The sequence below is a fragment of the Brachyhypopomus gauderio genome, unplaced genomic scaffold (assembly GCF_052324685.1).
Source record: "Brachyhypopomus gauderio isolate BG-103 unplaced genomic scaffold, BGAUD_0.2 sc91, whole genome shotgun sequence".
Classification (NCBI taxonomy): domain Eukaryota; kingdom Metazoa; phylum Chordata; class Actinopteri; order Gymnotiformes; family Hypopomidae; genus Brachyhypopomus; species Brachyhypopomus gauderio.
Window position 1 is genome coordinate 162320 of NW_027506912.1, and position 26818 is coordinate 189137.

Consider the following 26818-nt stretch of genomic DNA (forward strand, 5'->3'; position numbering starts at 1 on the left):
TATTTGCAGCACTGTTACACAAAACATACATGTGAATATACAGTACTATGGGTATACATACACAAAACATACATGTGAATATACAGTACTACGGGTATACATACACAAAACATACATGTGAATATACAGTACTACGGGTATACATACACAAAACATACATGTGAATATACAGTACTACCGGTATACATACACAAAACATACATGTGAATATACAGTACTACCGGTATACATACACAAAACATACATGTGAATATACAGTACTACCGGTATACATACACAAAACATACATGTGAATATACAGTACTACCGGTATACATACACAAAACATACATGCACGTATACATATGATATATACATATCCTGAAAAAAAAAAAACATACAACTGTACAAAAGAACAAAAGGGCCACAGACCTAGCCTTCACAGACTCCATCTATATATTAACATATATAGACGAAGTCCCATACAGATATAGCTTTAATTCAAGATGTTCAAAAATTGTTTTCTGATGTATGCACACAAGCATGCAGTAAGACTAACTTCATTTTATAATTAATCTTTAACACAGTTAGAAATTTAACAAAAGCTCAGTAAATAATTAGGCTAAATGGCCCAAAGGGATTAATAAAATCTTTGACCTCAGGTCTGGTAAAACCTGACAATAGAAGGATATTTTACTATGTATGTACATTGGATGTATATACATATACAATGAATGTCACTATTTATTTTTGTCTCAGGTATTGTTTAATCTTGGACACATATTACATTTACTGAATGGTGCCATGTGTGAGCAGTGTAATCTGTAGGATGTGAAGATGGTTTAGAACTTCTCCTTGATGGAAAAATTAGGAACAATCTTTTCCTTCTGATTATTTCTCCCATTAAGAAGTGTTTACTGTGTGTTACTGTCTAGTTACTGTGTGCGAGACTGAATGATATTTCATTATTACACATGGCATGGCCTACAAAGGGCAGAGAACTGGGGGTTGAATGGTGAAGAGGCAGAGATTGTGAGTGTGTGTTTGTGAGTGTGTGTATGAGTGTGTGTTTGTGAGTGTGTGTATGAGTGTGTGAATTGGGGGTGTTTAGTCAGTGAAGAGCACTGGGGTGCCACCCCATCAAATTCTCCAGAAAATTAATGCTACTTAGACATATAAACTTGTGTGTCATGTACAGTCCATGCTGCAGGACCTCTGTCTTTTCTACATTCATCAGATTCCTTATTTCACAGTATTTAATATTCAACTAAGTTTCAACTAGGCCAGAGTTAGGAGTCACGTGCATGTGCACACCCATAGACATCTGCGCCTGTCCCATCAGGCGTAGGAGAGCGGGTGCCCATCAGGATGTGAAGGATCAGCTGGCTGCACTACTGTCCTGTAAGGCTGCTCCAGGCAGGCAGCCCACAAGGCGTGGCAGCTCGGACAGAGATGTGCAAGTCCTGTGGGTGCCCTGACTGTCAGCTCTTGTTCTGTGTTTTTCTCAGTTAAATACCTATTGCAAATACAGATTAGTTCAAATGTGCACATTGTTCTGCAGTGGTTGGATTTTAAAATGCTCTAAATAACAGCTGTGTGTGTGAGAGAAAGAGTATTGTGTTTCCTCTGTAGGCCTCTAAGAAAGAATATTTTTTAAAAGTCCAGTAACATGACGTACAGGGGTGTGTGTGTGTATGTGAGAATTAATGTCTGGCTTTAATGCAACATGCTCATGTTACACTGAATTATATTGCAGGCGTTGAGACATGCAGTTCCACGCAGTGTGGTTTACACTGCGTAGTTCAGAGCAGAAGCGGCTACAAGCACACACCAACCACAGCGTCATGAAGTGAAAATGAGGAACGTCTGGGAATACATTAAATCTGATTCAGTTTAACGCAACTTTCTGATATGGAGCCACGGTTATATACACAGAGCCATTTATAATTAGAAGGCTTTATTTTGAATTTATTTTACCAGAATTACATTTAACAAATGATTATCCTTTCAGAGTGAACTAGTCCTTCTACCATTACTTTATTTTTACTAAGTCTCTCAGGCTCACACACACATAAAATAATATCATGCTGACATGGGCATGAGGCATACCTTCAGTGTTTACTCTACAGCACACTCGGTCACGACTTGAGCGCAGATGAACCAGTGGAACAAATCAAGAGGTCCCGGGTAGTACTCTTCATCCGGGTGGTGCTCGTCATCCGGGTGGTGCTCGTCATCCGGGTGGTGCTCGTCATCCGGGTGGTGCTCGTCATCCGGGTGGTGCTCGTCATCCGGGTGGTGCTCGTCATCCGGGTGGTGCTCTTCATCCGGGTGGTGCTCTTCATCCGGGGATGGAGTCTTCATCCGGGGATTTAAAGACTCACTCCATACCCTTCAAGTTACCTTTATTTATGCAGCTTCTTCTTCTTCTTCTTTCGGCAATTCCTGTTCAGGGGTCGCCACAGCAGATCAAACTCCTCCATCTGGCCCTGTCCTGAGTGTCCTCCACTGACACACCAGCCACTCTCATATTCTCTACCACTGCAATATCCTCTACCACTGTATATCCTCTACCACTGCAATATCCTCTACCACTGCAATATCCTCTACCACTGTATATCCTCTACCACTGCAATATCCTCTACCACTGTATATCCTCTACCACTGCAATATCCTCTACCACTGTATATCCTCTACCACTGCAATATCCTCTACCACTGCAATATCCTCTACCACTGTATATCCTCTACCACTGTATATCCTCTACCACTGCAATATCCTCTACCACTGTATATCCTCTACCACTGTATATCCTCTACCACTGCAATATCCTCTACCACTGCAATATCCTCTACCACTGTATATCCTCCACCACTGTATATCCTCTACCACTGTATATCCTCCACCACTGTATATCCTCTACCACTGTATATCCTCTACCACTGTATATCCTCTACCACTGCAATATCCTCTACCACTGTATATCCTCTACCACTGCAATATCCTCTACCAGATCCTTTATTCATGCAGCACTGGAAAAACAAAATTAAGCAAGGCACAATTATCAGCCTTTCTGTTTTTACAATAAAATTTTATACCGTAGACTAACAACCTTTCTCCCAATTTCTAAATAAAAATATTGTCTTTTAGAGAATTTATTTATTTATTCAAAATAAAAATGTGCACATTGTTAGGCCTCGAAGAACGTGATTTCTATTAGTTTTTAAACGACGCAAATGTAATTGTTAGTAATCGGTAATAATTAGTTGGATGAGGTGATTCAACCGACACGGAGACGAAATGGCTGCTATACTGTTGGGTGGTGGTCGCTTAATATCTTTTTCCAGAGGTGTATAGTGCGTTGAATGACAACAGATGTCATAAATTAAAACTAAAAACAATAAAACCACAGTGGACAAGACCAGACAGAGCAACATATCTTAATTTAAACGCCTTGGTGAATGAGGAGGTGTGATGGCGAGGTTAAGCGGTTAAGTCTGACGCACAAAACTATCTGCGTAGATCTGGAGCTGCGACGGATCAGAGACTCGTGATTTTCGATTGATGCCTTTATATGAGGAAGTGCAATGTGCAGATTTGCCTTGATTCCTCTCGTGATAGCTAGCTCGGTTTCTCCGTGCCAACAGACTTCCACAATTTTTTACTTGTGAAGCATTTTGCTTATACAGCTGATGAATGACCTCTGTCAAACTGTTGTTTCTCTGGAAATGTTGTGTACATCACAACTTTGTTATATTGTTATATCCCAACATTTACTACAGTACACTGCAGTAATCTTTGGGTGTGTCTGATTATATGAATGTGTGGAATTGTGTTTATGTTCTTGGGATTGTATGTGTATTTTGGAGTGTATTTGTGGGTCTGTGCGCTGGATGGTTTGTGTGCTTTGGAGGAAGACGTCGGGTAAACTGGGTGGCTGTGAACTGTGGGTGGGTGTATCGGTCCCCTGCCATATGAAAGGATGAAGGGATTGGGGGAGAGAGAGAGAGAGAGAGAGAGAGAGAGAGAGAGAGAGAGAGAGAGAGAGAGAGAGAGAGAGAGAGAGACTGAGAATGACGGAGACTTAGGAGGAGACATGTTTTGACCATTTATCTTGGACAAGCTTCAGACGGTCTTTCTCCCAAACTGCACTTGTGGTCCATTACACCATTCGAGTCACTGATATCCAAAGCACACAAACGGTTAAAGGCTCACACCCATATGTACAGTCCAGAACACACACACAGTCCAGTTAATGCGCGACCAGGACAGATCTTTGCTTGAACAGGGTCTGGGTGCAAGATGAGAAGCAGGCGTCTGGAGTGAAAAGAGCTTCCTGAAAGGTTTCATGGCTTTGTTTGTCATGCGTATCAGCATTGAACCACATAAGATCTATCAGCACTGTGGTTTAACACGTACTTGTAATACACATATTATTATTAACACGTTCTTGTAATACTGTTTTCTCTGTTTTTAGAATTTTAAAAAGTTTTATTTTACAAAATGTCAGTTGTCTTGCAATTATTATATTGTGTGAATAAAATAGAAGCACAATCTTTTTTCATTTTACTAGTTACTTTTTGACTAAAGTTGTATTAAATGTTATAGGCCTATACAACATTTTCAGAATACACTTTTAAAAAGTTGGTGGACACCAGGTCAGTAGTTTCAGAAAGTGATGGGGACATGTCTCCCAGCATGGGTGACGGCTGTGACAGGACAAAGGACAGGGTCCAAAGAGAAATGAGGATGAGATACAGGGAGGCGAGTAGAAATGAACAGGAAAGGAGGTCAGAGGGAGAGGAGGAGAGTGAGAGAGTAGAGAGGGAGAGGTAGAGACATAGAGGAGAGGAGAGAGAGAGACAGGATTATAAACATCACAGTTTCTCCATTACAGAGGAACCCAAAGACCGATGAAGACAGAGGTAGAGAGACAGGGGTAGAGAGACGGGGTAGAGAGACAGGCGGAGGGAAGGTCACAGACACATCAGGACAGTTCATGCATTCTCCAGTCCTTCAGCAGGCCAGATAAAGACCTTGTGTGAGGACGGAGGGGGAGACGGCAACAATAGCTCCCTTTTCCACGCCCTGTGCAGGCAGACTCCAGGGTCCTGAGGACAGAGGAATGCAACTTGGTGGGTGAGCTCACACTGCAGTCCTGCACGCCACAGGCTGGGTCGCCAAACCCTCCAATAAACCCCTGGATCATCTGAACGATGATCCATAAACAAGCAACAGGAGACTAGCACACGTAAGAGAGGCGGGGGAGGGGGAGAGGGGAGTTGTTCAGTCAGCTGAGAAACCAGCACTTCAGGAAATTCAGGAATCTTAAGGAGAGCTGCTAGTCTCTCTCAAGGTAAGCTAAGGCTTCACTGCATCACTGGAGACCTCTCACAATTACCAAACGTCAAATCATAGACACACCTCCAAAGTTGGTTTCGTAAGTGCTAAAGCTTTTGTTTGGGTATTTGTGTCGCAGTGCAGAATTTAGCTACGTGACTTAAAAATTCCATGTTGCAATTACAATGCAATGTACAGCTGCAGTATCCACTGAGATATCAAAGTCAAAACATTGTTGTCATGTGGTGGCCTGCACAATTTTAACCAGAACAATTTGTATTATATTAATATGCGTTCAATAATCCCAAATCTGTATGTATAACAAGATGTACTACTGAGACAGCATTACTGGAAATAAAATATGAGCAATACTACTCTGCACGCACAGTGTACGTGTTCAGAAATGTTTTGCTGCTTTTGAAACCACAGATTCCATATTTTTTTTTATATAAAGATCAGAACATATCCTAAAACAGCAACGTAAGCTAGACACTTTGCAATCAAAGTGGTTTTTGAACGAACTCTCCAGGAATGAAGAGGCCAGCATAAAAAGCACACTGTAACCAAAGGCACTTCAGGTTTATTTAGTAGTAGCAAAAAGCCCCACAGGTTTTTGTTTTGCTGAACATGTACGTGCGTAATCAGGACATTGATTAGCGCAAGTGTGGAGATTTGCTCAGCAGACGCAGAAGCTATGATTCACAAACATATCCGTTTAGTCATTAAAGCACAGGTCATACATCCCAGCACAATAAGTGGACGACGTTTGTAGATTCTGGGCGCAGATCAGCTGTTGTGCCACAGTGAAGTAGGATGTTAGCATTTCCTGCATCCGCGCAATTTCTAACGTTCACCAGAGTGTGTTTCATTCATCTCAATGAATGAAACAGTTGAGAGTATTTCCCACAAAGCCATGCAGTGTCCACAATCATATCCTTTATCTGCAAAGCCAACACCAACTGGTGTTCATTCGGAGTGTGATTATTCAGACTGATGCTCTTGAAATAGATCACCGATCACTGATCAATTTAACCACTGATAATGAAAGTATGTTCAGGATACTGTAGTTTATGTTCACAGAGTGCTCTCTGCTTGGAGGTCGTGAAATATTGTTAATCTTAAAAAGGGTCATGCTATGAAAACAGAACCGTTTTACCAAACCTGGGGTTAGGATGAAGGGATGGATTATGAAATTTAGCAAGAATTAAACAAATATAAACTAATACAGAGTGTCATTCATTATCATGCAATGGACAAAAGTTTAAAATTCCTGTAACCAGAGGTTTTAAAATTTAGCTAAAACATTAATTCAGTATTGGTTTACACTTGTAAAAGTAGCCACTTCCTTTGTTTCATTTTTGAAGCAATAGACATATTTGGGCACTGACAGGAAAAGGTTATAATGCCACCTCACCGTTTACATGTAACATGTTCATTTATCTGCTGTTGTAAAAATAAAATATAGGACAGACAGTAATCTTAAGTCTCAATGACATCATTGATGTCAAACCGGAAGCACTCATATTTGCTACCTGTTTATTGTGGTGCAGTTAGAGCACAGTCACCAAGGAGTGGCTAATACACACCACCCACCCCCACCTCCACCCCCACCCCCAACATCCTCCGCATGCTTACCTCACTCCCCCCATCTCTCTCTCCCTCTCTCTCTCTCCTTCCTTCTCTCTATCCCTCTCTCTCACCCTCTCCCTCTCTCTCTCTCTCTCTCTCTCTCCTGAGCATGTTCAAACAGAGCAATAAGGAACTCTCTCTCACTTCCTCAACAGCCTGGCTCTCTGGTTTGGGGGCGGAGCTCGGGCGTCCTCAGGCAAGAAGCAGCCTGTGGGGCTGAGCTTGCGTAAACACACACTTGCGCAGGCGGGCCCAGGTGACCCATAAGACCGGGCTCAACCACCTCTCGCGTTTCACTCGCTGCGTGTGCGCTGACGATGCCAGGCGATCTGCACCTGTTGTTATGGGTCCTCACCCTCTGCTCTGCGCTCATTCTCGCAGGTGAGTCACCGTATACATGTCCACTACACACCAGAATGGCTGATTAACTCAGCACTGACACGTTCTCTGAGGATAGGTTACAGATTAAAACCGGCTCCTGGTTCTAGAGCAAGTGCAGCTCAATGGTTCTGTTTATGCGTGAGTCCACAAATATACTTATTGTATAGTGATTAAACATGAAGTTACTTTTAACAGGGCTTGTCCTTAATTATTTATTTTTGGTAATGTGTTTCGTAGTAAGATGTGTCTACTTATAGATCTGCATGTGTTCATATAATGTCAAAAACCAATGGAGTTCATACAAACATGTTAAACGTTTGTGCAGCACTACCAACTGTGTCTCATCTAGTGGTCTGTCCTTGTGGTGGTTAGCAAAGCCAAACAAACACATATTTGAGGTTTCAAAACCCTTCTGTGCAGTTCATACAACTGCTTAAAACCTCATGAGACGTTACTCAGTTGAACACGGAGGACTGCTGAGCTTGGGAGGCGCTCACGTCTCCTCCTGGGGTCGCCTCGGTCGACGGCACCGCTACTGTAATGTAAATGACACTCACCTTTGTGGTTCTGGAGACCTCTGAGGACCTGAGCCACACCCGTCTACTTACAATACCCCCACTGTCATGTCACCACAAAGCAGGGGTGCCATTCTTTGAGGTTTTTGGCATCTTGACTCAAGGTGAAATTGATGTGGTCAGTCTGGTCAGTCACTCAGGGATTAGTGGCTAGGGGCTTCTTGAATGAAGGGGAGATTGCTGTGGTTAATCTGGACTGTCACATAGGGATTAGAGGTTAGGGGCTGGGGTTTGTTTGTTTGTTTAGCCTTTAATTTAACTTAGAAACATCATTCAGCAGTTTTCCTCAGGATATTCTGATTCTGATTATGATCAGGAAAACATTATCTTGCTCTTGTGCACAATAGCAGCTCAGAAAGCATCAGGGGCCCCTTGAGGAAAAGAAAACACAGAGAAACACCTGAATTAAACACTGACAACACTCAAAATCAAACACTGACAACACTCAAAATCAAACACTGACAACACTCAAAATCAAACACTGACAACACTCAAAATCAAACACTGACAACACTCAAAATCAAACACTGACAACACTCAAAATCAAACACTGACAACACTCAAAATCAAACACTGACAACACTCAAAACGGCAAACACCACAAATGAATACAGCATTCATAGGCATGATGGACCTAACTTAATCAGTTTAATAGATAACAAGGTGTAGGTTTCAGTGACAATGTCATTTATATCATTGCTAAGATAGTTTGAAAATTGAGACAGTTTGCGGTTTTCATGTTTTTTGTAATGTCTTCCAATCATGTGTAGCAGCAGACTGAAATGAAGACGAGCTTGTTGGGATTAATAAACAAGGACTAACATTAATGTGCAGGGACTGGGGTTAAGAGAAAGGTGCTGAGATTAATGTGCTGTGGCTGGGATTAGTGGGTAAGGACTAAGAATAATCCACAGGGTTGCAGTTCCCTGGTGCGTTCTAAAGTTCAGCACCCTCTACCTTCTCATCAGCAGCAGGGACCATCAGGAAGGTTTTGTTGATTCTTCCTCTAACCTTCATCAAATATCTGTGAACACTGACATTTCACAGCACTAAAAGGCCTCTGGGGGGGTTAGCACAATGGTTAACCACTCTTCAGAAAGTCTAGCTGTATTTATTTGCCCAAGGCATGCTTGTGTATTCCTGCTTCCTGGAGGAATGAAATACCACTTGCTTAATGCTGCTTCACTTGGGTAGTTCACTATTTCTCAACCAAGATCCCCACCAGACGGTCCACACCTATTCCTCACCACCCAGAACACACGACCATTGACACCACCGACCTGATCCTGGTGTGCTTGGAGTTGTGGACTTGGGAAACACTGGTCCATAGGACAGACATTAAGCGTGAGGTGCTGTTTAAAGACATGAAACGTGAGACGTGAGGCCTGAACTGCGTTAAAAACAGTGCTGTTTGTACTGTAAGTGTAATATAAGTGACTCATGAACTAAACCAATGACATAATGTCACAGCTGAAGAAAGCAAAGAAATCCAACAAGGAAAAGAAACAGCTATTGTTAAACATGAATTATTAACTACCTGTGGTAAATGTTGTGTAAGAGGCGTACGGTTTGTCAGAGGAGAGGCAGAGGGAACAGAAGTTCTAACATTGCACAGGCAAGGGGAGGGCCACACTGTGTTTTGCATGCGTCAGTCAAGAATGTTTACTGCGGTCAGTGTTTATCACTGCAGTCATCTTGAGAGCCGCTGCCCTAAATGTAACATCCTATTTCTTTAAAAAGAAAAAGAGACGGTGAGAAAAAAAGTTACTGGATGATTCGTCTCCCATCACAAAACAAATAGCAAAGTTACAGATTTAATAAACCTCCAACCATCAGATACACCAATTCAGGTTCTCCAGAAAAATGATGCATTTTACACACCAAACCATCTTGGCCCGAGTTTAGCATTAATATGTGATGATCTAGGGAAGCACAAAGCTGTAGCACTGCTCACACCTGCGAGCAACATTTTGATGGATGGGATTATAAACGTCACACCCAGCTCCACAAAAGGCAGAGCAGGAAGATGAAACAGCCCTCTGAGGTTTCACAGCGAGCTACGTGAAAAGCACGAGCCATGTTAACATAGGGAGACTGTAGCCAAATTGTTTGAACTGCAGTGACATTACACACAATGCCATCACAATCTAGTAGCCTGTGGAAATATTAACTTCAAAGAACACTGATTTATCAACATAGTTACTAAGGAGGAAAATAATGAAAATCTGAATGTGTGACACTGTAATACAACCCTGCCAGTCATTGCTTCATGGTAATAAAGAGCTGTCTGTCTTCTCTTCCTGTCACAGGTAGCCACACACTAGATGGAGTTGAAGTGTACGAGGTCATTCGACCAGTCAGAGTTCATTCCCTTCATAAGCGAGATGTAGAGGTGAGATGTCCCCTTCAGTCCTTGAACGGGGGTCAGTCAATGGGCAGCTGTCGGCACAAATACATCAACATCGAATATTTCCGCAGTGGTTCACTGCTAGGGCGATTGCTCCGAACGTTTATTGGTCACAGACTAAATGCACTATGAGTAAAATTAGACACTACATTCTCACGCTGTTATAGCTTCTGGATTTAATGGTAGTTTGAGATGAATCATGTCGTCAGTCTTCCAGGCCTGATGTGGTGAAGTATGCCATGACTCTGCGTGGGAAGCACATGGAGATGGAGCTCCAGCGAAATAAGTAAGCATCTGTGCCATACGTTAGCCATACGTTAGCCAGCGTTAGCCATACATTAGCCAGTGTTAGCCAGTGTTAGCCAGTGTTAGCCAGCGTGAGCCAACGTGTTCAAAGACTGTGTTTACTCACTTCCTGAGGCTTCATCCAGTCTCTAGATATACACTCACCATTCACTTTATTAGGTACACCTGTCCACCTGCTCACTAACACAAATGTCGAATCAGCCAATCACATGGCAGCGACTCAATGCATTTAGGCATGTAGACATGGGCTGTGTTCGAAATAGCCTACTACATACTGGATACTGCATACTGCACTCAGTATATACTGGATACTGCATACTGGTCCTCGTAGTAGTATGCAGTACAGTTTCCAGTAGGCAACAAAAGCAAAGCATACTACAGGGTCATGTGAACGTAGCAATGCATGATGGGATGCAGTACACCAGGGGTCGGCAACTGGCGGACCGCGGTCCGTATCCGGACCCGAACGCAGTCCTGTCCGGACCCAATCTCATTCCTGATTAACTGGATACGGACCCAAAAAAAACATATTTATTCATTTTGACGGGAGAATTAATTTTAAACCGGAGTATTTATTTCAGGGCTATTGAAAAAAACACTCCGTCACGAGTGTTACGTTCACCACCCCAGCTCAACAACTTGCGTTCGCCACCCCCCGGACCTCAGGTGACAGCTATCTGCCAAAATTGGACCGCGGACAAATTTAGTTGAGTACCCCTGCAGTACACCATGAAGACAGCTCTGTTCGCGTACTGGAATATTTTGCGGAAGTAGTATGTTATCCGGGGATGTTTCACGTACTGGAAAAAAATTTTATTCGCATACTGCATACTGGATACTGATTTGGGGCCCAAGCAGTACGCCAGTAGCATGTAGTAGGCTATTTTGAACAAAGCCTTGGACAAGACGATCTGTTGCAGTTCAAACCGAGCATCAGAATGAGGAAGAAAGTTGATTTAAGTGACTTTGAACGTGGCATAGTGGTTGGTGCCAGACGGGCTGGTCTGAGTATTTCAGAAACTGCTGATCTACTGGGATTTTCACGCACAACCATCTCTAGGGTTTACAAAGAATGATCCAAAAAAGAGAAAATATCCAGTGAGCGGCAGTACTGTAGGTGTAAATGCCTTGTTGATGTCAGAGGTCATTTGGTGCATGACCAGACTGGTTTGAGCTGATAGACCAGCAACAGTATCTCAAATAACCAGTGGTTACAACCGAGGCATGCAGAAGAGCATCTCTGAATGCACAACAAGTCGAACCTTGAGGCGGATGGGCTACAGTAGCAGAAGACCACACCGGGTGCCACTCCTGTCAGCTAAGAACAGGAAACTGAGGCTACAATTCACACATGCTCACTAAAATTGCACAATAGAAGACTGGAGAAATATTGCTTGGCCTGATTTGTCTCGATTTCTGTTGCAACATTCAGATGGATGTCAGAAATTGAAAGCATGGATCCATCCTGCCTTGTATCAACGGTTCAGGCTGGTGGTGGTGGTGCAATGGTGTGGGGGATATTTTCCTGGTACACTTCGGGCCCATTAGTACCAACTGAGCATCATGTCAGCACCACCTGAACCTCAGCTTGCCTGAGTATTGTTGCTGACCATGTCCATCCCTTTATGACCACAGTGTACCCATCTTCTGATGGCTACTTCCAGCAGAATAACGTGCCATGTCAAAGCGTGAATCATCTCAGACTGGTTTCTTGAACACCAACAATGTGTTCACTGTACCCTAATGGCCTCCACAGTCACCAGATCTCAATCCAATAGAGCACCTTTGGGATGTGGTGGAACTGGAGATTCACATCATGGATGTGCAGCTGACAAATCTGCAGCAACTGTGTGATGCTATCATGTCAATATGGACCAGACTCTCTGAGGAATGTTTCCAGTACCTTGTTGAATCTGACACGAAGGATTAAGGCAGTTCAGAAGGCAGTCCAACCGAGTACTAACAAGGTGTACGCAATGAAGTGGCCGATGAGTGTGTCACAATCAGAGAACAGTTCCTTCTTTAGCCACCATCGCCTCACCGCAGAGCACCATGCAAGACATGGGACAGAGTTAGGAAGCACAGACACAAGCAAGCTTTCACACAAGAGCTGACAGGCCTAATTTAGTGTGTGGGGTTAGTGGAGTGGGCGGAGTCAGAGGATTCATCTCAGGGTTAATTTCAACTGAGCAAGTTCGCTTGCAGTCTGATCTCATATCCATGTGATGTTACACAGAGATTTGCTGACCAAGGACTACACCGAGACGTATTACACAGATGAAGGGATCCCTGTCACGACCAAACCCGAGGCCTTGGTACGTGAATCTCAACACTTCCTCTCAGTTCAGTGATGTCTCGGTGTCTGTTTTTCTCTCTCCCTCAAACACTTCAGCCCTGATTATGGTTTTCTCATAACACCAACATTAATAGAGTTATTATCAAGCCACTAGACCAAAATGGATCCAAATAGTAATATACCGAGAGTGATTTAAAGAGTGATGTGAAAAACACCCTTTGTCACACTGTTGTTCTTCCACACCAGGACCTCTGCTACTATCAGGGGAAGATTGTGAATGACAGTGACTCCATGGTCAGCGTAAGCACTTGTGATGGATTACGGTATGCCTGATAACATATAAGTTTTTTAAATCACTGTTTTCCAATTTACTCCAAATCAACTGCTCTTTAAAGACTTTTATAGTCCATGGGCTTAATTGTAATAACAATGTTGAACATTATATGCAGCGATTTTCCAAGTGTTTTAATGCCTCGAGTCTCACAAGCACTGGTTTATATCGATAAGTAGTTTTAAGGAAAAGATTTCCTGCATAATCTTTGGACATCATCTTAGAATATATTGGTCTTGAAATATATTCAATAAAACTCCAAACCGGTAATACCCTCGTGCTGTGTCCCAGAGGTTATTTCCAGACTGCTGAGCAGAGGTTTCTCATCGAGCCACTGTCTGAGGACGGCGACCACGCTGTGCTGAAATACGAAGACGTGAACGATACCCCCAGGGTGTGTGGAGTCACCAACACCAGCTGGGACGCCAGCACTGACAGCTTTCCCCCTCACACCAGCAAATCCCGCAGCCGCCTTTCCGTAAGAATCTCGTTTATTCTGTCAGATTTTGTTCATCGTATCATATTTAGCTTCGACCAAGACAGAAACTAAAATGCCACATTATGGATCAATATTGGGATTGAAATCAATATTGTTTTTGCTTATTAGATCACACAGAGTTGTTAATTACAAAAAGGGAAAAAAGCTCAGGATGCTAACCGGGAACATGTGCGATTAGTCAGCACGCAATAAAAATGTACCATGTTACAGTTAGATTAAACATTTAAGTTATCAGTATTACAAAGGGCAGTATTGATATAATGATTAACAAACAATATATCGTGCATTGTGTCTAATGCCTGCTGAAATCTCAGCTCGGTAGGAGTGCCAGTCTGGACTAGGCAAAACAATACAATGGCTAACCCCATGAAGGAAAAGGATAGTTGAACTTGCAGAACTGGCCCTTTCTTGACTTAAGTGTTTTCCTGTCAAGCTAGAACATGTGTCCAGAGGTCTATAACCTGATCAACTGCTCTTCTGATCCTTTGGCCAGGGTCCAACATTGTTCCAGCAGCAGAAGTACAATGAACTCTTCCTCGTGGCTGACAATAGAATGGTACGTGTCCCCAGGCCTAACACGAGGCCTGCTGTGCTAACAACCTACGTGTAATAACCGATCAAATTGCACCAACACACGAAACCCTTTTTTTCTTTTAAAGACTGGTACTAGGTTTAAACTGTATACTGAAAAACAGGCCCAGGGGATTTATGAACATCAAAGGCCAAACTACAACTGAAATTGCGCTCACGAGTACTTGAGTCACTCCATTATCCTGATTAAATACAAGGCTGAATCAACTTCCTTATTATGGCCTAAATCCAAGACGCTAAGCTTTCGAAAGATGTGATCGTCACTTTCTGCTGAACAAGCATGCCACGGTGAGACTGGCTGTGACTCACTGTGTGTTTGATGTTCCCACAGTATCTGAAGATGGACAAAGACATGGACAAAGTGAGGACAAGGATGTATGACATCATCAACTTTGTCAACACCGTGAGTCGCAGATTATATCAGAATCCAATGTGATCTGTAGACTCTGTAGACTGTCTGCTGAGGAAGGTTATGTAGTGGTTAAGGTCAAATTTTGAAGTATAGAATGAGAATATATAAGTATAGAATAAGAAAACGTCTTCTGTCTACCGCACAGGTTCAAACCAGATTTTTGTTTTCTTTCGATTGATAATGAACCCTGTTCAGACCTTGATTTAGCTGGTTTGGGTGGTAGAGCAGCTGGAACAAAAAATGGTCTGGCTGTTAGGCTTAAAAACTGGATTTGGAACTTCTGGTATAATAAAAAAAGAAACTACTGAAATGATAGCGTTGAGATAATAACACATTCTACCACACAGCAACACTTCCACATAACTTTCCAAAACTGCTATTTGCAAGAAATATATATTTAACCGATTATTAGCTATCATTATACTAAAAGGAAGGAGTTGATTGTTAATACAGTTATTAAAGGTTTTAATACACTCATCTAACCTGTGGGATGCTTGTGAAACTGTCTGCTTATCATGGCAGGTATATAAACAGATAAACACCTTCATCGCCGTGGTCGGTCTGGAAGTATGGACAAACTCAGACCAGATCGACGTGTCACCGCTGGCCGGAGAAACCCTGGACAAATTCACCAACTGGAGGAACGACGTTCTGCTGAAGCGCCGGCCGCACGACAACGCCCACCTCGTCACGTACGTGATGGCCATGATGGTCGTTTGTGCAGGAACGACTTCCAAAATGAAAAGATCGGCTTGTTTATGTTTTTCATGTTTGTTTTTCATTTTTGTTTAAGTTTGGTTACTTAGTTTGAGCAATTCCCATAATCATTTAACATATTATTTTAATGTTGTGATTTATTTATATATGAATTTTTATTAACATATGACACTGAAATTAAGGAGCTGACGGGTGTCATATGTTAATAATAATATTTCTGATATTTTACAGTGATATAGACTTCGATGGTTCCACAGTGGGCTTGGCGTTCATTGGTACCCTGTGCTCGGGTCATTCCACCGGGGTCATCCAGGTACTGCCCCACCCAGCCAGTAAAGGAGTCATGGAACTCTTGACCCCTTATTTACCCAGTCGGACATGTTCCCACCCCAGCACATGCCCAAAACAACTTTGCTGATAAGAGGGGGGGGGGGGGGTGTATTTGGGCAAAATACCCTTGCAATATACAAACCCTGGAAACAAGCTTCTGACTTAAACAGAAAAAAGCATTAAGGGCTGCTGTATCCAACCCAATACTTTGCTCACAAGCTCAGCAACCATCAAAAGTGATGTTGAGCTCCTCTTAGCATTCAGCTATGCTATACTTGAAAGCTAGGCTAAATGCTACCGTTATGATAACGTTTTGGCTGGAGGATACCAACATGCAAAACAGAATAAGGTTGACGCGATTGTCTCCTCTGTGGTTCCTGGCAGAATCACAACCCACGCGCCGTTGCCGTTGGAGCCACTATGTCACACGAGATGGGTCATAATCTGGGCATGAACCATGACACCAGCTCCTGCACGTGCAGTGACGACAGCTGCATCATGGCTGCCGCACTCAGGTAAGCACCGGCACCCAGCAACGAGTGCGCCCAGTCGCAGTGCGGTTAGCGTCAGTGCGGTTAGCGTCAGTGATTCAGGAGAAACTCTTTTTCTTACAGTGTAAAACGTACATGGTTTAAAAGTAGCGAACCCAAGTCCTGTTGTGTGTGTCATTAAGTGGTGCTGAAGAATGGTCTTAATGTTGCTCTAATTACTAAATTTACTACTGAAACAAACCCAAAAAAGCATTATGAGTCAGAAAACCAGGAACTTCAGAAGTTAGATAGCAGATACAAGCTGATTCAGAGAAGGAATCCTCATAGAGGTCTGACTAACCCTCCGGAGATAATCACACCCATTTAGTTTCTCTTGTTTCACCTGAGCCCTAGTGCAAGCGTGTGTCACTAGCAGTCGAAGGTTCGGACACACCTACTCTGTTTCTTTTCTTGATTTTAGAAAAACAGTGGTGACAAAACAACAAAAAACAAGTATGTGGTTGTACTGTTAAATACTGTTATAAAAGTAACCACCCAAAACGTTACAAACAGCTTTGTATACTCTTTGTATTCATCTGTGACACTTTGACACACTCTCACCCATGTTGAGCACTGGAAGATCTGACTGAAGATCTGTTTGCTGAGGAGGGATTTAAAATACATTTAATTATTTGACTGTATAACTTTCATATTTTATATATATATATATATATATATATATATATATATATATATATATATATATATATAAATATGGAAGTTATACAATGTTATACAATGTTATAATTTAGTGGTTTATACTTAGATCAAATATAAATAGTGAAAGTTAGCCTATATACGAACTGATTTCCACAAATAAATATTATATATATATTATATATATATATATATATATATATATAATTTTTTTTACCAAATCTAAGTATAAACCACTAAATTCAAATGCCTTTAAGACTATGAAAGCCAGACAAGCTCGTGTCTTTGTGTGTTTGTACCTTGTCATCTCAGTGTTGTCAGAAAGCTGAAAATAGGGATTTTGAGTTTATGCCATTCTGGTTTAAATAGTTTATGAGAGCCACTGTCTGTCATGTCCCAGCAGGCCTTTGTTCACACACATACACACACACACTCTCTCTCTCTCTCACACACACACACACTCTCTCTCTCAAACACACACACACACACACACACACACACACACACACACACACACACACACACACACACCATTCATGAAGGCATTGTTCATTGGCCGTTGAGTGTAATCAGTGAGGTGGCTCCTGAGGACCCAGGGCCCGCCACATCCCTGATTACTAACGGGGACGTGTCCGTGTCTCCTCCAGCTACACCATCCCTCATTACTAACGGGGACGTGTCCGTGTCTCCTCCAGCTACACCATCCCTCAGCACTTCAGCAGCTGCAGCGTAAGCAGCTACGAGCAGTACCTCAACTCACGCAACCCCGAGTGCCTGCTCAACAAGCCCCGGCAGAACAACCTCCTCCAGCCGCCCGTGTGCGGCAACGGCTTCGTGGAGATCGGCGAGCAGTGCGACTGCGGCTCCGCGACGGTAAGACACGCCTCCTCCGTACCAGGACACGCCTCCTCTACGCCCCCCGCTCTCTCTTGACCCAGAATGCTGCAAAGGGACTGGGTGCACTTTGTTTTCGCTTTCTTGCCGTGGTCACTTGAGAAATGTAGTCCTAAAAGACACAGGGAGCAAGGGGCCATTATGCAGCGTTTAGGGTGTGTAGACCCTCCAGCCATTAGGACTACTGAGCTTCTTCTGTGGTCTTCATTCCACATGGTGAAGACACCCTGCCCCACAGACGCAGAAGCACATTCTTATATGTGTGTAATCAACAGCTTTGGTCCAGACGTGCCTGAGACGCAAAGGGCACTGGCTTTGTGCACTCCTCCCCCAGGCAAAGCAAAACATTTCTGCTTCCAGAGAACGTAATGCCCCCCGACAAGCCCGACCGTGTTTCCGCTGCCTACATGCATCGTCAAATACCTCGGAGGGCAAGACGGATCAGCCTCCTCGTGTGATACGATCGACGCCCAGTACCTCAAAACCAAGAAACACATAAAATATGCATCTTTTACAACGATGCAATGGCAAGACATTAAAGTCTTTCCACTAGACTTTGTAAGCGTCTAAGATACTTTTGTCTTGCTTTTGAAGTGTTGGATATATGAAAGCCAAGTGCCCTAATTTGCTTTGCTGATGCATTGCGAAGGTTGGATTTAGGGAGATGTCTCGATCTGACCAACAAGGTCCCTGAATTCAGAAACTGTCTGGAGGCTTGCGGCATTACGCAGGCCAATAGATATGTCATTTCTAACAACAGCATATAAAGAACATATACAAGTACACTATATTGCCAAAAGTATTCGCTCACTGTTTTTACAAACATTTGTGAAAGAATGCTCAGTGAATTCCAGAGTGAAACTGTGATAGGATGCTACATGTGCAACAAACCCAGTCATGAAATTTCCTTCATGTGGCCTTCGGATTAGCTCAATAACAGTGTGCAGAGAGTTTCATGAAATGGGCTTCCATGGTCGAGCAGCTGCATCCAAGCATCACCAAGTTCAATACACAGAGTCGGAAGCAGTGGTGTAAAGCTCGTTGTCACTGGACTCTTGAGCAGTGGAGGTGCGTTCTCTGTAGTGACGAATCACATTTCTCCATCTGGCAATCTGATGGACGAGTCTGGTTTTGGCAGTTGCCAGGAGAACGGTACTTGTCTGACTGCATTGTGTAAAGTTTGGTTTTGGTTTGGGATTATGATGTGGGCTGTTTTTCATGAGCTAGGCTTGGTCCCTTAGGTCCAGAGAAAGGAACTCTGAATGTTTCAGCATACCAAGACATTTTGGACAATCCCATGCTCCCAACATTGTGGGAACAGTTTGGAGCTGGTCCCTTCCTCTTCCCAACATGACTGTGCACCAGTGCACAAAGCAAGGTCCATAAAAACATGGATAGCAGAGTCTGGTGTGGATGAACTTGAATGGCCTGCACAGAGTCCTGACCTCAACCCGATAGCACACCTTTTAGATGAATTAGAGCAGAGAATGAGAGCCAGACCTTCTTGTCCAACATCGGTATGTGACCTCACAAATGCGCTTCTGGACGAATGGTCAAAAATCCCTATAAATACACTCCTAAACCTTGTGGACAGCCTTCCCAAAAGAGTTGAAGCTGTTCTAGCTGCAAATTGTGCACCAACGTCATACTGAACCATATGGATTAGGAATGGGATGTCACTTAAGCTCATATGTGAGTCAAGGAAGGTGAGCGAATACTTTTGGCAATATAGTGTACGTTCTGTGGAATAAATGTTTCGAATCGAGTGACTTCCAAATACGGTGTTTGTGCCGGTGTATTTAAATCATGACAGCCACTCATCCCAGTGATTAAACGATGGAATGCATAGTCAAAACACTGTTGTGGTTTGAAACACTGACACACATATGCACATTCCAGTCTTTTGGAAGGGAGGGCACTCCAACCCATTATGAATCTGTTCAGACCTGTCCAGGATATTTGTCGAAACTCACCTCCAGCCAGAGTTTAAAGGAGAAAACTCGCAAGTAATCTGTTTTCTCCACACACGTATAGCATTCATCTTTTAGTGAAAGGGTTTTAATTGCAAGGCCACGTTTTATGAACTCGAGTGTGATCATATTTGAAAAACAAGGCAGACGTGTGACAACTGAGATGTCGACCATTTTTAGCTGTTGTGGCTTCACCCTGGGTTTGTTTTTTTTTCCCCCAACAACAAAGACTTTACCTTTCTCCTGCATGTGTCACAGGTAAACTGCCTGATATACGGGTGTTTGTGTGTTTTGTGTGCAGGAATGCACAAACGTGTGCTGTAATGCCACCACGTGCATGCTCACGAAGGGCTCGGAGTGTGCGGATGGGGAATGTTGTCGCGACTGCAAGGTGAGAACCACAGGGGGCGCTCTAGAGCAGCGCTTCCTGCTCGCCACCTTCAGATCTCTCCTGGTTTCTCTATCCCCTGGTTTCTGCCACCATCACATCTCATCGTGGGTTAATGAACAAACCCTTCATGGGTTTTAATAAGAAAATAAACAGATGAGGAAAATACAGGTCAAAGTCAATCCCAGACCAGGAAACGCGGCTCCAAAGAGTACAGCTTTATCTCCTACTGATGAAAGATTTCTACTGAACAGTAAAAGAAGGACATGTTCTCAGAGACAACAGTATCCACTCATACACCGTGGCATAGTGGCACTCACTCTCTACGCCAGAGGTCACTAACAGGCGGACCGCGGTCTGGATCCAGACCCGAACGCAGTCCTGTCCGGACCCAATCTCATTCCTGATTAACTCTGCAAATTTCTATTCCCGTGGTCCGCAACCACAGGTCAGAGCTATCTGCAAAATTTGGCCCGCAAAAAAATTGAAAAATATAATTGATTAGCCCTGCTCTACACCTTTAAAATCAGATGCAAGTTTGTGGGCTATGAGTTCAACGTGAATCAATGGTTGACAGTTTGTTCGACATTGCTACATTTCTTTGTTGTATTCCCAGATTCACTGCAAATTAACCACAATTCCTACAGTGTCAAGGAGGCTAGCTGCAAAGCTAGTAGCCTATGATTGACCATGTTGGCCTTTTAGGAAGCAAATAACATTAGCCACATAGCATGTAGTTAATCCCTTATACTGGCTCAACCCTTCCTACAGCCAATGACTAGCCTTGTCACCCAGGATAATTATTTTGCACCAATATTCAACCCATGTTTAACCAGGCTGGGTTAATCCTTGGCATGGTGAATGTTAGAATGACCTCAAGCACAAGCAGATAAAATTGATCAAGAAACTTAATCACCAGCTCTAATCCCATCATTGGTTCTAATCTCATCACCAGCTCTAATCCCGTCATTGGTTCTAATCTCATCACCAGCTGTAATCCCATATCCGATGCTAAAGCTGCCTCTCTCGTCTCTCCCAGATCACGGATGCCACACAGATGTGCAGGGCAAAACATGACGAATGCGACCTTCCAGAGTACTGCACGGGCCAGTCCAGTGTCTGCCCCGAGGACGTCTTCGCCGTCAACGGACTGCCCTGCAGGAACAACATGGGCTACTGCTACAATGGAAACTGCCCACAGCGGGCAGACCAGTGCATCAAAATGTGGGGACCAGGTGAGCAGGTGACTGACCACAGCTGCCAGCCGCTGGGATCCTGATCGCGGAGCGGAGACGCTATTTTTCACATGCACACTTTCGTTGTATCCCCCAGGTGCTGTTGTGGGAAGCGACTTCTGCTATGACCAGAACCAGAGGGGATTGTACTATGCATTCTGCTCCCGTCCCTCTAATGACCAGTTCATAGGGTGCCAGAAACAGTGAGTGTTCATCAAAACACTGTGGTGCTATAATTGTGACGATATCAATTGCGACATCCGTGTGATGATATCGTTCGTGATATCGTTTGTGACAGCTGTGTGATGATATCGTTTGTGATGATACCAATGTGGTAGCGTTGTGATGGATTCAAAGGATATGCATATGAACAGATGGAACCAATTGCAATATTGAGCTCCAACATGTTGACCGGTTTAAACTAAAAAGTTGTGAATCAAACTAAAATATAGGACAGCACAAAATTACTTGTGTGTCAAATAATTTCGGAATAATTTGAAAGTCAGATGGAGATCAATCAGCAACTGATTAGTGGCCAATTTCATAATGGCATAAAAATATAATCAATCACCTTCTTGTCTTTAATTGGTTTTGCTCTTAGGGATGTACTATGTGGGAAGCTCTTCTGTGATAAAGGCCAGGACAACCCTAACTACGGACGCATGGTCATGTTCGCCAATTGCAAGGCCACGTTCTACAGTGACACCACCAATGACTTTGGGCAAGTGGACACAGGCACCAAGTGCGGTGAAGACAAGGTAAGCCCTGCTTCACTGAATACTACACAGGAACTAAATGTAAAGTTGTGTTCGCTGACCACTACAGAGCAGGACGTCAAACAGCCGGCCTGTGGTCAAGGTCCAAGCACATTATGGTTCTTATCCAGCCAAACGAATCACAGAGTACTCTCGAAAACAATGAAAAACTCAATGCAGGCTTCCTCAAAAGTAAGGAAACTGACACGGTGGCTTCCTGGTAAGGAAATCTGCCGAACAGACAACACAGACCTCCGCCATAATGATGCGATAAAAGATACCAAGCAAAATACCGTACACGGTATGGGAAAAAAACAGAGAAATAACTTAAAGATCACGGAAACCTCAACGCGAGAAACAAACACCCAGAAAACTAACTCAGGACACCAGAGAAAGTAGCTGGCTCTCCAACGCGAAAAAAGGTCAAACAAAAATCCCTTCCCAAAATAGCCAAAAACTAGATAGGGTATAAGAGGTTCATGAAATTAAATCAACTTGTGATAGGCGAGGAGTGCAAAATAAAAAGGAAGTGATCATGACCGTCTCAGGGGGAAAGGAGCACAACACAAAACCCGTGACATGATCCGAATTAAGGAAACAATAACCAGCAGTCAACTGGTACAAAAACTAGACATATATAGACAGACAAACGACCTTCAGGTGCTGGGGATAATAATAGGCCCCGCCCACCTGAAGACAAACACAACGCAAACAACAACAGGAAATGCTGCTGCTGTGGACTGAGGTGGCTAGCACATAGTTCAGAACATTTTTGAAATAATAAAGATATGCAATGGAATATGAATTTAACAATGTTATTTTCAAGAAATATATATGAATACAGTTTATATTTTTTATGAGAGAGAGAGAGAGAGAGCGAGAGAGATATTAAATATTTTAGGGAAGTACACAGTTTTCAAAGAAACTGGAAGTTTCAGATGTTTTGGTCCTTCATCAGTTGTGCAAGCAAATTGCTTCTATTATTAGTGTTTTAATACAATGTAATGCTAGTTAAATGTTGCAAAACATCAATGTACACAACCCAGCATGAGTGGTGGTGGTGGTTAATGACAGGGCAGACAGGATTAGGGTGGTGGTGGTTAATGACAGGGCAGGCAGGATTAGGGTGGTGGTGGTTAATGACAGGGCAGACAGGATTAGGGTGGTTATAGGGCAGGCAGGATTAAGGTGGTGGTGGTTAATGATAGGGGAGGCAGGATTAGGGTGGTGTAGTTGTATGTTTGAGCCATCCAACGCTGAACCAGAGTCTCTGACACTGAAAAGTAGATCACCATAAAACTTATGTTGATCTGTGCCACAACTGCAGCCATAGCTAGCTAGCTAACTTTGCAGTCTGAAAAGAAATGATAAAAAATACACTTTCACTACAAACAATTGCTACATCGTAAAAACAATTAACAATATATTTCAAATATTTCTTAGGGCACGAGAATGTCAGTGCGAAAAAATTACTAAATACATTGTTCGGCTTGATTCTAACTTATCTAGGTAAATTAGGCGACACCACTAGCGTCCATTCAGTTTACAGTAACCAAGGTGTTACCCCACTGAGCAATACTCACACGGAATCACTACGTAATCCATCGTTTATCACATGAGATACGTTCCAGAACTATTCTGGCCGATAAATGAAAATCCGCGAAGTAGAAACGGTATATTTATTTAAGTATTCATACACTATAGGCTTATTAATTGAATCAATGCTAAAGGAATCACTTTGCAGACCTTCTTAAAATCTTTATAACAACTATCATATAATTTCACATTCTTTCAACAAAGGATGAGAAATTTAGAAGATCTTCATGATAATCAATTATTTACAAAAATACCCTTTTCATACCAATCTTTTGTAAATATTGACTTCCTACCAACTGTGATTGCCCTGTTATTCACGGACAGCGGTCTTCATCCATGTGAAATTTCAAACCCCCTAAAATATTCAAGGACCTTCAAGGATGGCTGTCTTTTTATGCCTGTTTTCAAAAACTTTCCAGGGCCTTGAACTTATTTTTTTAGATTCACAAACTTTCAAGGATTTCAAATGGCATAGTGCTTGGACCCCTATGGTCGATATTTCCTCACATGCCAGTGTAATGTTGTAATGTAATGTAATGTAAGTCCCTGAACTGCACTTGTAATTCTAATTTCTTTGAAGAATATAAAATTATGTTTCGTATGTGAGCATAATCTCCAGAGGTAATGATATCCCTCCCCCCAGTTAGCGGACATTCTTGTCAATGCAGACTGTGGTCTGTCATCATCAACTCGCCTCCCAGCATGCACTGCACAGCCTAGCGAAGAGCAACAGTAGGGCGCAGGCTCTGAAACCTGCAGCCACTTTATTCTCATGACATCATAAGGGTGTATGTCATCACAATGCACTGCACTAAGTGTTTTCACGCGCTCCAAAAAGAATGCATGGAACACTTAGAATGGAATCCCAGGGGTAGTTGGTGAGAAGATCAATCTGACTGCTAGGTAATGGGAAATGGAACACCTTTAGTACTTAAACCTCAGGGAATGTGATGTGAACTCCCTTGGTATACAGCAGTCACAATTCGCTGACTTCTTCTCAGGTGTGCAGCATGAACCAGTGTTTGGACTTAGAAACCGCCTACAGGGCCACCAACTGCTCGGTCAAATGCAAAGGAAACGGGGTGAGTATCTTTGAAAGTCACGTTTTCCTTCCATACTACACAAGGGAGGAGGGATCCTTTAAGTTATCTCTTCACCGATTCCACCTCCATACCGTGGTCATGGGGACCTCAGGTTCTGTACATTTTTGCATTTCTTCTCCGCTCCAACTTTTCGAGTTTACTTCACTAAGGGCATGGCGAAATTCGATCTGTGCAAACACACCAGCCGTGCTCGTACAGCTCAGAGGTCTGTCGGGAAGAGCAGCTTGTGGTACAAATGTTGCAATGGAACCAGGGAAAAAGCTGCAGAAAATGTGATTGTAGTGTTAAGTGTGTGTGTGTGTGTGTGTGTGTGTTACCCCCAGGTGTGCAATCACAAGCTGGAGTGTACCTGTGAACCGGGTTGGCTCCCGCCGGACTGCGACAGGCGTTCCGGCAGTGGACTGTCTAGAAGTAAATCTTTCTTTGCACTGCTTTTCTAGTCCCCAGTTCTGGATCCCACATAAAATTGACTCCCAGTTCCAGAGCACGGTTTTCATGCCCATATGAGCCACATAGTGGTTGCCTTTTTTCAGGATGTTGGGAGCTGGAGTTGATCAAACCAGACCTCACGATCTTCACCCTGTTTCAGATGGAATCATCGCCATTGTTGTGGTCTTCACCCTGGTGTTACTCTTCGTACCCGTGTTGGTCATCTGTCTTTTAAAACGCAAGAAGCGCAGCCAGCGCCAGACTGGGTAACACGAGCAGACGTTCTCACTCGTACATCTGCACACACAACAGCACAAGCGTTACTGTTAGCATGGGCCCGAGCTCTAAATCCATCTCATTCGTCTTGTTCACCCCCTACCCAGTCGTCAAATCCAGAAGAAAGAGCCATCACCCATCAGCAAGTCCTACCTCAGCCCTCAGAGGGTAAACACCCCTCCTGTGGTAACTACTCAACATCAACACATCAACAGGCATTACCTGAAATTCATTCATCTTGCGTGCCTGGTCCGTGGTTGAGATGGAGGAATATGTTGTTTTTGTTTTTAGGTGGTTCATCCTATAGGTCCTCCGCCTCCGCCTCCTAAGGCCTCGCCTAGACCTTCACCTACAGCTCCGCCCAAAGTCCCGCCTACAGCTCCGCCCAAAGTCCCGCCTACAGCTCCGCCCAAAGTCCCGCCTACAGCTCCACCCACAACCCTGCACACAGACTTTAGAGCAGCAAAGCAGGTATCAAAGTTGGTCCCACTAATGCAGTTATTTATTCCAGATCATTCAATATACATAAATAATTATTAATTCACTTAATAAAAATTAGCAATTGCTATTGTTTTCAAACTGTTTATTTCTTTGTTACTACCTCTTTAATATTAACACCTATGTTTGGATATGTAATTAGTGTCAGGTTTTATATACGCTTCTGTAAACCTGCTAAACCTTCATCTTTATAGTAATATTGCAATTTTTTTCCTCAGGCTCTCAGACCACCACCTCCTGCACCAAAGGTGTGACATCACTCCTCTACCAAACTGACTTATGGACCAAACCAGAACAGAAACCTCAGAATCTCACAAACTGAGGACCAAGCACCTAAAGATTACTTTAGAGATTACTGAGGCCCTCTACAGGCTAACACAGGAAGTGCAGCTTGTGCTGCGTGTGATCCAGACCTCTGTTATGTAAATTCAAAGGGCCTGCTAACCAGATTCAGGCACGGTGAAGCAACATGGTGTGTTGGAAGAGAGTATGCGTTGTAAACTATGCAGGGGCGTAGGTCTGACAGGCTGGATTTGTGTAACATTGCCACTGGTTGTAAGATTCCTGATTCCTGTTTGTTAACTGGTCTCAGAAGAGGGCCAAGATGTGGCATCATGTCTCCTATCGGAGCCTTTCATGTACAGAATATTACAGTTTGTATAGAATTATTTATTTGTCCTACTGTGTGTGTGTG

General features: G+C 43.2%; 1 protein-coding gene and 1 long non-coding RNA gene across 4 annotated transcripts; one reads left to right on the forward strand and one right to left on the reverse strand.

The window, feature by feature from the left end:
* Positions 1 to 8880, reverse strand: LOC143494158 (uncharacterized). The gene is made up of 2 exons (XR_013125557.1): positions 7887 to 8880; positions 1 to 3011 (listed from the first exon to the last, which is right to left on the reverse strand). It is a non-coding gene; the product is annotated as an uncharacterized LOC143494158 (long non-coding RNA).
* Positions 7104 to 26794, forward strand: adam28 (ADAM metallopeptidase domain 28). Of its 3 annotated transcripts, none has more exons than XM_076992246.1 (22): positions 7106 to 7329; positions 10214 to 10296; positions 10521 to 10597; positions 12854 to 12932; positions 13160 to 13236; positions 13536 to 13722; positions 14237 to 14299; positions 14666 to 14737; positions 15269 to 15438; positions 15695 to 15776; positions 16178 to 16308; positions 17676 to 17853; positions 20146 to 20235; positions 21272 to 21467; positions 21565 to 21670; positions 22069 to 22225; positions 24820 to 24900; positions 25245 to 25332; positions 25511 to 25616; positions 25734 to 25794; positions 25918 to 26097; positions 26343 to 26794. In XM_076992246.1, the coding sequence occupies exons 1-22, from the start codon at positions 7266 to 7268 to the stop codon at positions 26376 to 26378; spliced, it is 2364 nt and encodes a 787-aa protein (XP_076848361.1). In that variant the 5' UTR covers positions 7106 to 7265; the 3' UTR covers positions 26379 to 26794. The 3 variants fall into 3 exon arrangements, with proteins under 3 accessions (XP_076848362.1, XP_076848361.1, XP_076848360.1); XM_076992245.1 differs by having other exon boundaries at positions 7110 to 7329; positions 25734 to 25812; XM_076992247.1 differs by lacking the exons at positions 25734 to 25794; positions 25918 to 26097; positions 26343 to 26794 and having other exon boundaries at positions 7104 to 7329; positions 25455 to 25593.
* Positions 26795 to 26818: the final 24 nt, after the last annotated feature.

Bases quoted from the DNA above. Each gene is read 5' to 3' on its own strand.
- adam28 (XM_076992245.1), top strand. From the start codon at position 7,266: ATGCCAGGCGATCTGCACCTGTTGTTATGGGTCCTCACCCTCTGCTCT. The intron at 14,738-15,268 runs GTGAGTCGCAGA...TTATCATGGCAG, and splicing joins TCATCAACTTTGTCAACACC to GTATATAAACAGATAAACAC. The intron at 25,813-25,917 runs GTAACTACTCAA...TTTTGTTTTTAG, and splicing joins GGGTAAACACCCCTCCTGTG to GTGGTTCATCCTATAGGTCC.